Source organism: Porites lutea, chromosome 8 (genome assembly GCF_958299795.1).
Source record: "Porites lutea chromosome 8, jaPorLute2.1, whole genome shotgun sequence".
NCBI classification, from domain to species: domain Eukaryota; kingdom Metazoa; phylum Cnidaria; class Anthozoa; order Scleractinia; family Poritidae; genus Porites; species Porites lutea.
Window position 1 is genome coordinate 28,262,619 of NC_133208.1, and position 12,985 is coordinate 28,275,603.

The 12,985-nt window shown below is 40.2% G+C and overlaps 1 protein-coding gene across 1 annotated transcript; it reads right to left on the minus strand.

Annotated features, from left to right (window-relative positions):
* Positions 1 to 9,601: 9,601 nt before the first annotated feature.
* LOC140947130 (uncharacterized) lies at positions 9,602 to 10,424 on the minus strand. The gene has a single exon (XM_073396220.1). The coding sequence runs from the start codon at positions 10,416 to 10,418 to the stop codon at positions 9,717 to 9,719; it is 702 nt and encodes a 233-aa protein (XP_073252321.1). The 5' UTR covers positions 10,419 to 10,424; the 3' UTR covers positions 9,602 to 9,716.
* Positions 10,425 to 12,985: the final 2,561 nt, after the last annotated feature.

The following is a 12,985-nucleotide window of genomic DNA, read 5'->3' on the forward strand; positions in this document are numbered from 1 at the left end:
TACGGCTAGGATGTTTAGAAAAATTCTCGGTAAGTATAAAATAGGATTGTACGGATATTAAATTAGCCAGGCGTATAGTAAATACCCTTACGCTTCACCTTGCAGCGTTCCATTTCCACACGGCATAACTCAAAAGCAAGCAATCAACTTATCCTTAAGGAGAGGCTATTTTCTGGGCAGGTGGAATTCCAAAGTATTTAGGAGGATATTAAATCTGATCCTTGACTATAGTCCCATACCTATGCTACTTGAATTGTTAGTAGCCAGTCCATAGACCTGTAGGCCCGGGTTTCAAATTTTTGGTTTCTACCGCTTTTGATCAATTATTCGTTGTTGGGGTGAGCTAAAAAAGCTTAAGAGTTCAAAGTGTTGGTGAGGTCAGTGCGTACTAGTCATGCGTGCAATTTTCAGGATGTGCGGAAATGAAACTCAGCCAGGCCTATAACTAATCGAAAAGCTGGCTACGCCCCTGGTAGTAAAATAATCGAAAAGGTTATTTTTAATCAACTTTTTGAACACCTAATTGATAGCAATTTGCTGGCAGATTCACAACAGGGTTTGAGACCGGTTCATTCTACATTGTGACCAAAATGCTTGGAAGCTACTAGGGAGCTTTAGCAAAGACGTCGGCGACGGTAGCAAGAACGTCAAAAAAGCAATAGGATTGATTAGCAAAACAACAACTTTGCACTTGCAGCACACTTTTTTGTACATTTCTTTGCCGCCACCGCACGACTACGGCGTGAAAATCCCTAATTTCACGTTTTATGGAGGACGTAAATAAGCGACAATGAATTTTTCATTCTCTTTCAAAACTTGAGTGTGGTCCCCAAGAAATCAACTCCAGGGAAATTCGCCTACATTAAAAATTTTCAGCGAATTGGAATAAGCGCGACAAAGTTTGGAGAAACGCGAATTCATTTTAAAAGTGACTTTTTCGTTGCCGTCGCTGTCGTCGATGCTGAAGCTCCCTACTGACACCTGGTACTTAAATATTGATAATGGTCTAATTAACAGTGTATTTTTCTAGATCTAAAGAAAACCTTTGATAGGGTTGACCACAGCATACTGCTGAAAAACCCAACTGTACGGTCTTGACTCGCATGCAGTTGAGTGGTTCAAATCGTATATCTATATATCAGATCGCTACAAGAGCGCTTTTGTCAATGGATCTCTGTCAGACTAACTTCCTATCAGCTAAGAGGTTCCACAAAGATCTGTATTTGGATCCTTATTGTTTCTCATTTATATGAAAGAACTTCACGAATGCAAACTATCATCATCTGTTCTTATGTATGTTGATGATACTTCTCTTACACTCCTCTATTGACTCCGCAACTCTTGAAGAAAAGTTAAATAGAGTCAGTGAATAAAGTCTACATCAGGTCCAAAAGTAGCTGCAATCCAATAAACGACGTTACATGTGAAATGTTTGAACCCATGCGTCATTTCATAAGAATGTTGAGTTTGATCGTTCGGGTGAACGTAGTCCTGAATAGGACTGTTGTTGTTGACAGTGACTGACGTTTCGACAACCTGTGCGGTAGTCATCTTCAGAGTCAAAGTGAGTTGTATCACGTCAGTTGATGGTATAAAACTCTGGTTATTGACCTGATTGGTCAATTTAGTGGCGATGTTATTGGTCGTCTGTCAGTTAAGCCGTGATGTCATTGGTGCGGGAGTGTTTTCACATGACGTCAATATTGGTATATTGGTGTCCCAGAACAATGAAACGGCGTCCATGTTGGTGTCCCAAACTAGTTCTGTCGGAGTTGAACTCGTTTCTTATGCAAAAGCTTTCTTTTGTTCCAATATATCTACATAGATGCTGGCCACGTGAGTGAAAACACTGCATAACATCGAATCGATGGTATATTCCTCGCATCTTCCAATTTTGGTCAACGCCGGCTGGTTGTGAAGAATTAACAGTGGGCTTTAAGCCAGTCAGAAACAGCTTTATTGTCTACCTAGGATCATGTTGTTCATAGTTCCAGTGTCTTCTAGGCATCATTTTTCTCTTTAAGAATTTGTTGTGTAAATGGCTAACTGAAGAAACATTTATTAATAAAGTCATACCCGTTAAGACAGCTTGCTGACTTGTCTTAAGGCACGCGCCGCCATTTTGAATCGAGATGTGTACAATTCATGACCAGGAGTTGCCCGCTTGCTTTGACCATGGCGGTTAGAGAATACAAAAATTGAACGGCCTTTTTTATACCAGAGACGTTAAAATCGTCTAGACGTATTTAAGGTGATTCCCTAGTTTTGCACTGCGCATCTCTTACTGTGCATAACAAGATGGCCGCCGTTAAAAAGAGCATGTGAAGTAATATTATTAAGATGAAGTTGACTGAAGAGAAACGCTATTGGTATTTTTGCTTGCTGTTGTTTCTTGCCGAGGTGAGACTCAATGTGTTGGAAATGTGCATAACGTAAGTAGTACGCGTGTTGCTGAGTTCGACCTCTTCTCGGAGAACCTCGATAGTGGATGTTTAACTTGTGCTTACTCACTTTGATTTTCATTTAAACACTGTCTTTATCACATTGTGTCCTAAATGTGATATCTCGATGTAAATTCTGTAAAAACGGATTTTTTAATACTTTCTTCCCCCTTTCACGTACATTCTATTTTGAAACTCGCCCCAGTCCTCTCTCAAAAATCGGAGAAAATGCGTTTGGTGCGCACTTTCTGCATTTCTACCGCAAAAACGAGTACGGTGACCCCCATTTTTTATTTCATGATTTTAATAAGGACAGTGCTTCCTTTCGATGAGCAAAAAATTGGCACAAATCTATATCCAGTTTTTTGGCAATTTTACTAAATTGTACGGATTGAGCCATCACGGGTCGAAAAGCGCGCATCCAATTTAATTCTACTTTGGAGCGTAAAGTAAAAACAAGGACATTAAAAGGCATTTTTCTGGTACGTAAGTAGATAAACAATACATTAAAGTCAAATTCTGTGTGATGCCACGTGCATCATCGAAAAAATCTATCCTTTTTGTCTAGTTTTGGGTTGCCCTCGGTTTTTGTAAAAGGGTCCTAAATAGCCGAATTTGTCAGCATTGTGATGTCAAAACGAGCACGGTGACCCCCACTTTTTATTACTTTTTTATCATCTTCTTGACTTGTTACATCAGTGTACCAAGTTTTAGCTACAATCTATGTTAGGTTCTTTTACTATGGAATCACCTTAACGTCTAAGACGTTATAATCTTTCGACTGGTGTCAGCCTCGTACCCAGGCCTGTTCGCGCTATCCGAGTGACCAGAGGAGGCTTGGAACCGAGCGTGAATTTTCCCGACAAGCTTGACAGGTGACGTCACATCCGAAATCGCCCAGGACGACTGGGAGCGAGGCTGGACTGGTGTAAAATCGCGAGACGTAAAAAAGTAGACGATAACAATGACAAAAAGAGTTGTCCGAAAACATTCACAACACTGACTCTTCCCAGTCTTCTGTGGACGAGTTGGCCTAAAATATGTCCCATTTTACGGCGTCCTATTTTTTATAGTAGACTCATTAATATTTAGCGTCTGTGACGTTAAAGCCGTCTGTTAAGTGCGTCGGAACTACGTACTTAACAGGAGACATTAATGTCGTCTTATTTACCGCTTTTATTGCGTTCGAGGTACGAGAACGCAACCCCTAATTTGTGTTGGGTATTCTGTGCATTATTGGGTGACCTGTGCAATTAATAAGGGAAGTTTTTTTGAGATTTCATTTTCGTTCGTCGTCGTCGTCGACACACATTTGCCTCGCTTTGAGGCCCTTGCTTAAGTTTTGCCTCACTTTGACGCGCTAACTCATATATGTGGTGATTCTTGTGTCCTCGGCGTTCATCTTTCAAAGGTTTGCTAAGGTCTGATATTCTTCGTAAAGCGTTCATCTTTTAAAAAGTTTGCTGAATCTCCGTAAAGCGTACATCGATCTGTGATTGCTGAATCGTCCAAAACGTTCATCTTTCAGGAGTTTGCTGTTAAATTGTACTTTGGAGTAAGCCTTCATATTTTTCAGCATTGTTCGTCACTGTCTTTGGAAAATGTCTGTGACTACTGGTGCACGCATCAAACCGGGTTTAGTTCGGCGGCCGTTATGCCACAAAGTAAATTTACCGAGTTGTGTAGCTCGGCGGCTGTTTTGTCACAAAGTAAATTTACGAGTTGTGTAGCTCGGCAGCCGTTGTGCCACAAAGTAAATCTACCGAGATGTGAAGCTCGGCGGCGCCATTTGACCATGACTTGTGATTTTTTCGGCACCGGACAAACGAACACTTTAACTCTATGTTATTTATTAGGAAAAACTTATAAATCAGCCCACAGTAGCGCCACTCTCGAGTCACTGAAATCAACACGCTCGACCAAATTACTGGAAAAGTTATTGAACGTGAGCAGCACACAAGTTCCATTGAAGGCTTTGATAGAATTAGTGCGAAGTTTGAATTCAGATGTGAAAGCTTTTAAACCAGTAAATTCAATGTAATTCATTTTGTCAACAAGTTGATGATTGGATGCTGTTAAAAATAACAGAGAAAATTATCTGAAGAAATGTTTTTGAAGAAAGAAAAAGAATCCCGGGTTAAGAACTAATCGGCCTTTCAGAAACTGCGCCCTGTAACTCGCGCCAGTAAAACAAAATGTTCCATTTACACGTCCGACGCTGGCCAACGTCTCCTCCGATTAAAAGCACTTGACTCCGAACCATATATACGATATCTTTTGAAAACGTTCTTAAAATGATACACAGTTTAAATAGAGGTTTCGCTGTACGCAACCCTTACGTTCAAAATATGTCATAATCATATTTATCTACATCGCAACAACCCCTCCGCCTCAACAAACAAATCGAACGCACTCTCCTAAGCTCCGATTACTCCTAGTACTAGACTTTAAAGAAGACGACTTTAATGTCTCTAGCATAAAAACCGTCAATGAAAGGTAATTGCCGTAGCAAAGTCACTATAAGGGGTTATTTCCGAAACAATATCCTGCTGATTCATTTCGAACTTTCGATTGAGAACTCCATGTCTCCTTCCTTTTTAGAATTCAAACTAAAGACAAACTTGGACTATTAAAAACCTTGATGCCATCCATGTTGTATTTCCAGTAGCTAAAATCCATTTACGGGTTAAATCAGAGTTTCCCAGTCACTATATATATATATTTTTGTTACGCTCGAGCCTTTCATTTCACTTTCCCGGTGCTTCACTACCCAGACCTATAAATGGGTATTGGCGAATTTAATACAGGGGGGATTAAAGGGACTGGTTCACGATAATGCGCATGCGCGCCGTTTTTCTCTTCAGAATAAATTTGTTGGGTCAACACTAAATTCGAAATCGCCATTACCGGTACAATCTTTGAAAATCCTTCGTTTTATTCGGACATACGTCGCTTTGGCTGGTCTAGTTATACTTCGGTAGTGGTGATTAACGTGTGGTTGTGTCGTTTGACTGGTGACGTTTTAAGAAGACGCAAAAAATAATGTTTTGATCATGAGGTTCAAAAGAGCATCGTGGCCGTCCGGCAACAGGACGTTCTCAAGAGTCTTTGGAGATAGAGAAGTTTAGCCTATCGATATGGTATGGTTCTAGGAGTAGTGTGTGGCTTACGAAAAGAATACAGGACACTTGGAAAGTGGTTAAAGGCATGATTTCGTTCAACTTTGATTTGATTTTTGACTCCGACCTGTAGTTATACCGCAACAAGCCGCGCGATCTTCACCGATCTGGTACACTTGAAATGTTCCTTGTATCTTTGCTTTACCATCGTATATGTTTAAGAATTGATGTTTTTAAAATAAATTATTGCCTGAATATTCTGTTTATAATGGTTGAAAAACAATCAGCTACTGTCAGAACTAACACATGCGCATTATCGTGAACCAGTCCCTTTAAACCATCCCGTAGGAAGAGTAGTAGAAATACCGTATTTCCTCAATAAGCCATTGGGTACCTATTTAAAACTATGTTTAAACTGTAGCGGATAGCTTCTCTTGCCGACACAGAAAGCTATGCTGTGTAGTGTGAACACCTATCAGATATGCTACTCTTCACTTTAGAGATCGGGGTGGTGCAGCGAAATCGCCGTTTTTATTTGTAAAAAGAAGCTCTATCTCGTATGGATTTTGTGTCGGCGCAAAAGCTATCCGACATCGTGTGAACATAGCTTAAAATCTCGGCTAAAAGGAGTGGCATTTATAGGAAGGAGGACACTATATCGAGAGAGCGGCGTTTATTAAGTTTTCCTTTCAAGGAGCTGTAACTTTCTTTTGGAAAAATCAAAAATACTACAATATTATTCCCGTAAATAAGATATCGATTATCTCATCATCGTTACCATTATCATCATCAAATGTCGATTATCTCATCAACAAAGAGGCAATAGGAACAAGTCTTCCTATTGTCCTTACTCAGTTTAAGAAAGTGATGAAGGGGAGGAGGCGCTTATTAGTGGGTGGGCGCTTATTACAGGAAATACGAATATCCTACCCTCATGCTATGGAAGCCAAAGACAACCTCCGGCCTTACGGACTATTTTGCTCAAAAGCAGACTTTACAGAACACTATCCAGCGGAGAAGAGAAGCTGAAAAGAAAATCAAATGGAGGGAAAGGGTTGCTAGGTCCGTGGCGCCCCAACGGTCACCATGACTACGGGATAGGTGCAAGCTGCAAGCTGCTACCAGCGGAAAGCGTTAACAGGGTCACTTCTAGGCTCATTCTCCAGTCGTGGGTGTCTTGGTGCACCCACGGTACTCCCTACCAAGGGCTGGAAACTGAGCCTAAGTCACTGCCTGCAGAAGATTTGGGGACAAGAGCAACCTATTGCGTAGAAAAGGGCATGGGGGAAACTTTGACAACCGGTGACGACCTTGATGAAAAAATGCCTGTTTGCAACATAGATTGTCGCGGCAAGGTTTATTTAAAGTAACATTTTAGGGACTGAACAGTCTCTGAGATCTGTATAATTCTTCATATCATACGAAAGCCTATTCCAATATTTGTTTTGTGATTTATCGCTCCATGTAAAGGAATCCGGTACAGTCTTGGATTCTGGATTCCAATCATTAGTGGGATTCTGGATTCTTTGAGCTGTATTCCGGATTCCACATGCAAAAATTTCCCGGATTCGACGTCCAGAATTCGGATTCCCTTACTAAGGGCGAGATTTATTCAAAATGGCAGCCTCTTTGATTTGACTCAGTCTGCGATGGGGAGTTACTATAAGTACCTTAAAATTCCGAAAATAAGCCCCTCCAAACATAAGCCCGATAAAATCGTAACGCAAAAAACCCTCCGTTGAAACGCCCCTCCAAATATAAGCCCCCCCCCCCCCACCCCCCGAGGACTTGAACTTGGAAATTGCCCTCAAATACAAGGTAAAACAAAGAAAAACGGTAAATTTCCTTCCAAGAATAAGGCCAGCCCAATCGATTTTGACATGCAAATTTCCCTCCGTACATAAGCCCCTCCGAATGTAAGCCCCGGGGCTTATTTTCGGAATTTTGCGGTATGTACCGTAGGGTATAGTTTTGAGGGTCTTGGACCTGTATCATTTTTGCCCTTGTTGGCCTTTTGTTCCTGGTGTGATCTTTGGAAAGGGTAACGCAAAGTCCATCAGCAAAAATTTGAGGGCATAAATAACCAGCTGCACGATAAAGAAATCATCCGTTAGTATTGTGAAAGCAATTTAATGAAAGTTTAATTGTTTGCATTAAATTCGTATCATATATCATTAACACTCATTTCTTTCACGGGAACATATGAACCCACAATTGACCTGCTCCCAACGTCAGTAGCTTCATAGCTCAGTTGGTAGAGCATCGCACCGGTAATCGCGAGGTCACGTGTTCAAACCCCATTGAAGTCCTGAATTTTTTTTCAGGCTTCTTTACGCAATTGCATAAATTGCTTTCACTGCGACGATCATTTCTTTATTTTCAAATTCGTATCCTTTGTTCAGCTCCTCGCATAGGGAGTCTTTTTTCGAGTTTGGGCTTTGAATGGAGTGTAAATTTCAGCCCCCTCCCCCCCGCCCCTGGTAATTTTTCGTTTGTGTCATCCTTAAATAGGGCCAGGGTTTAAGACCCCGGACGGCACAAACCTATCCGAAATTTATGGGAGTAACCCTCCCGGGGAGAAAGCTCTCTGGGGAGGTGGGGAGCTCCAGAGCCCCTCTTTCCCCGGATAGCTTGCTCGCAGGCTAGATTTCGCACAGTGCGAGTAGGAAATCAAAATATGTGAGTGTGACATTGAAATTTAGAACTTCTTGTATGACCCGAACCACAACTCTTTCCTGTTCTGATCAGCAAATAAGTAAACATCAGGGCCGAGTTGTTCAAAGCTGGGTTAAGAAAACCCAGGGTTAGTGCAGCATTTGAATTTAGATTTGAAAGCTTAAAAAGCATTTCAGTTTTAATTCTTTTTGTCTACAAGTTGATGATTGAAAGTTTTAAAAATAACAGAGAAAATTATCCGAGAAAATGCTTTTGAACGCAAGAGAAAGAAACCCGGGTTAAGCGCTAATCAGCCTTCGAACAACTGGGCCCAGGAGCCATAATTGGGTTCCAACGAATTGGTCAAATTTGCTATTTTTAGAACAAACTGCACCACCCTCAACGTCACAAACTCGCGCGGGAACTGCGGGTGGAACGCGCGAGCGTGAATTGGTAAAACCTTTTAATTTCTAAGGCTTACTTTCCGGCTAAGAAAATGAACCGTATGCAAAACGTGAAAGAGAGATGGCCAAAAATTAGCACTTCTAATCAAATCTCTTTTTGTGGTTTAGAATAAAATATTCTTGAAACTGATCAGAATGTTTTGATCAAAGCCGTGTAAATCGACCTGAATAAGTGCACAGAAACCCCAGACGGTGAGGGGTACTCCGGATTTCAAGGATGGTCGAATGGGAGCAAAAGTCAAAACCTAAAAAATCCCTGGACCGAAAGTTAACCCCCAAAAAATCCCATGCCTAATTTCTGAGCCTTAAAAATTTCCAGAAAGCATTAAACGATATAACACGAAAAACAAAGTTTTTAAAAACAAGTTTGGTCGACTTTATTCTCAGAACAACGCGTCAGTGATACGCGGGCACTACCACGATCTCTTTAGATTGTTTTGAATACCCCAAAAAATCCCTACTTATAAATTAAGTCACCCAAAAAAGGACTTGCCAAAATTGATCGACAACATACAGAGCTGGGGCAGCTGTACAGCCTCAACAATTAGTATAGTATAAACATTACTAGAAATATGTTTATCGCAAAAACTTCGCGAGCTGTAATGGGCCAGCAGTAAGACTGAAAGGTAGACGAGCCAAAGGGGAAAATATGATTAAAAACAAAAACAAAAACAAAACGAAAAAAAAATTACAACAAAGAAAATGCAACTAAGCCGACAGTCAAACCTTGAAATCTGCACGGAAGGTCGGTTAGTTGACCACTGCGCTAACGTTAAGCGGGAAAATTATAATATTTAATGTATTTTCGCGTGAAATTTTGCCGGTAGACGCTATTTGAAGCTGTTGAAGCTGTATTTATCATGAATTCAAAGATATATTTGAGAAAAACCAGACATAATTATTTGTTAGTGTTATAAACTTTCCGCTCCCCTTTTCCCGCAAGTTTCCGGACGCCAAAACAAAGTTAACATACAATTTTATTATCAAACCTACTTTAGAGTCTTTCAGATGATTATTAATCATAACTTTCGTTAAGGTTAAATACGGTTTGAGTTACTTCCAGACAAAATCTCTAATCGCTGGGCGACAGAGAAACCGTTCACAACGGGATCACAAACAATCCCTCGGGATCGCGACTTTTTCCCTCGGGATTGGCCCTCGCTGCTTTGACTGTCTTCGCTAAGAGTGTCAGAAAGGGATCGTATATAGTTACAAGCAATTCGGAGAATCTCAAGCTTTGTCACTCTCCTTTTACTCTGTGGTACAGGCAAACATTTCTTGAGGCTTTCTAGGGCTCGGTTTAAGGAACGCATTCTACGTCGTTCGCGGTCGTTGGCGCGGAGACGCCGTATCTTTTTCAGAGGTTGTCCGCGAGCGTGTCCCGGTCGTCCTTCCGTGTGCGTGACGTTTGCGTTCCACGTGCCGTTAGCGGTGTTTCCCGCCAAACAAATATCACTTACTCCGTTCAAAGACCCTTCTGTTTTGCCACTTTGAAGAAAACCAGTTAATGGGCGACTTTCGGTTGAACTCGTGCAAGACGAGTAAGTGGTCATTTGATGATATTGTACTGGGTCAGTGGAAGCAGGAAAATTGTTATCTTTGAATTTAACAAGTGAGTTTAATGGAAGCTCTGCAAGGGAGCCTAAACAGGAGCCATTTTCAAGACGAAAGCTCTCTTCGACAAATTCTTCATTAAAAAGGGCTTCGCTGTAAAAACCGTTAGGAAAAATTTCATCCATCTCTTAAGTCCTAAAAGAAAACAAATTACATATCCACTTAGCACAACAGCTCGAACGGAAAGAAAATCTTACAATAAAGTTCTGAAAAATCTTAAAAGCCGGGGGATACAGTTTTTTAGCTTTTACTCAATTTCCTAAATTTAAGGTATCGTGGGACAATTTTCTGAATTTAAACATACTAAAACTAACTGAATATATGCGACTATCAGAAGGACACAAACTATAGGTAGCAACACTTGTGTTTTTTTTCTAGGTCAAGTTATAAGTTAACAAAATTTGTACTTAAGCATGTTTATGATGTTTAGATATAAACTATGAAATATAAGTCCAGAGTATTAAACGTTACAAAATAAACTATACCTTGCTTCTAGTCTCAGACGACTCCGTCTCGCCTGTGTGGTTTTTCTAAATGAGCAAGATTTCTAGTTCACGTGTTGTTTTTAACGATGGAAGCGCTTTTTATACAAAGGGACGTAACAATACGCTAAAACAAATTAGTGAAACTTTTGCATAAACGCGCCGCCGATGTGAGTTTGTTGTGAAGTCGGAGAGGTTTCTCAGGAACTGTCATAACAAAGCAATTAAGTTGACAAGATTTTTGAAGCTTCAATATCGCCAATAATTTCTATTGACTATAGAGGTAGCCAAGGTCGACCCGGAGAGTTTTGTTTCAAAACAAAATATTCAGCAACTTCGCCGCTTTCACTTTCATTACTTTGTATAAAAAGGATTTTTGTAATAGAAAAAAATTCTTTCAGACAAAACAAAGGAAATTGCGCAAACTACTTAAGGTTAGACTTTCGATAATAGCCGCGGAGGTTTTAAATCACACGAAAAACGGCACTTGGGATGCAGAAAATTCAACATAACTCGGCCTAAAAAAAACCTTAACAGCATTTTGTTAAAAGATCGACCAAACGCTGCATCCTTAACATCAGTACGCATGCGCAAGAAAACTTCTTTTTCTTTCATTGCTAAGAAATCATAGCGGTAAATTCCAACTTCAGTGCGGAACAAATGGAATTTATATTTTTTAGCATGAAATTCAAACTATTTCCTACTATTGAAGCACAAGATTTCCACATGTTGTTGTCAACAGTCGGCCAAAAATCTAATTTGCATTTCGCTGAATATTTAAGTTTATAAGGAAAGATGAGTAAATTGAAGAGTTTACTTTGTTTAAAGTTCGAAAATACTACACCCATTTTATTTTGGTTTAGAAAACCTGTGTTAAAATTAATTTTCCAACAGATTTTTGTATGTTTTAACACGTCTTTCAAAAGCCACGACACTTCTCCTATTCAGCATCGTGCTATAATCACCTATTTAAAGTACAAAATTAACCGAAACTAGAATGCTTAGAAAAGCCTCTGGCAACCTTTGTCACTTGAAAAAACGGCGATAGTGCGATATATTAATCACCTTATTTTTGTTTTCAAGCGGCATTTCCGTGATGGAACCCTTATCTCCAGTGATCTAACCGGTCCAATATAGCGTTCGTGAAGGGTGAACTGCACCAGAGTGCAGGGTGAGCGCAGAAATTGTACGATTACCTCGAGCTGAAATTTCCCCATGTCTATCGCAACATGTTTTGTGAAAAAGAGCCTTTTGTTTTGTCTTAACAAAAGATGCATGTCTAGAATCCCAAATGGTGAATAATTGATATTTTCAAGCGCTTACAAGCTTAGCATCTTCTCTTTATCTTAGAACACAAAACCGGTAAGGGTGGAGTTTTGGTCATATTGTGTGCACACGTTTTGGACATCTGACCGAAAGCTTTCTCTATCTAATAAACATTGTTATGTGGATGTGCTCGGAATTTAACCAACAATACCTAGCAATTAATAAGCCTCGCCAAATCTGTTCATTTCTTAGGTAACAGCGTTATAATGACATCGATCACAATGTAAGCCACGTGCTGCAAATCTCAGACTTGAGGCATCAGTGTTCTGTACACGGGTGCTCCTATCTTAAACTAAGCCTCGCAGTTCCTTTAATGAGACTTATGACGATCACGTCAATAAGTGAAAAAAATATATCAATGCTCGTTCTGCAAAATACTGGAACACAAATAGCACCCCTGGAAAGTTCTGACCGATAGTTTTCATCTGCGAGGCTTACTCATAGAATTCCACCCACAGACTCACAGTCTGGCAGGGTGTAGGAGCAATACGTGACTGTACTTAAAATGCCCTGGTGTACTACGGTTTCATAAACAATTTTCTATTATCTCCGCATTTTAACTAAAAAAATAAAATAAGAGCTACAGGGGAAAACTTCGCGCCCTTTTTTTCGTGTTTTAACATAGAAAAGACTGGACAACCACAAAGGGCGATTTGAGACAGGCAGGGAGTGTACGTTTTTTGAAGGGGAAGTACAGCTTTTTCTTTGTGAAAAATGTTTGAGTTCAAATTTTGAAATGTGATTGTCTTGGACGCTTATACGCTGTATTCACCTCATTGGGGTGATAGATCAATATACTTAGCGGCGTCAAATGCCTAATTACCTATTTGAAATCCGACATTTTGGTGTGGCAAAAGCTGAAAAAAACAACATATTAAACACCT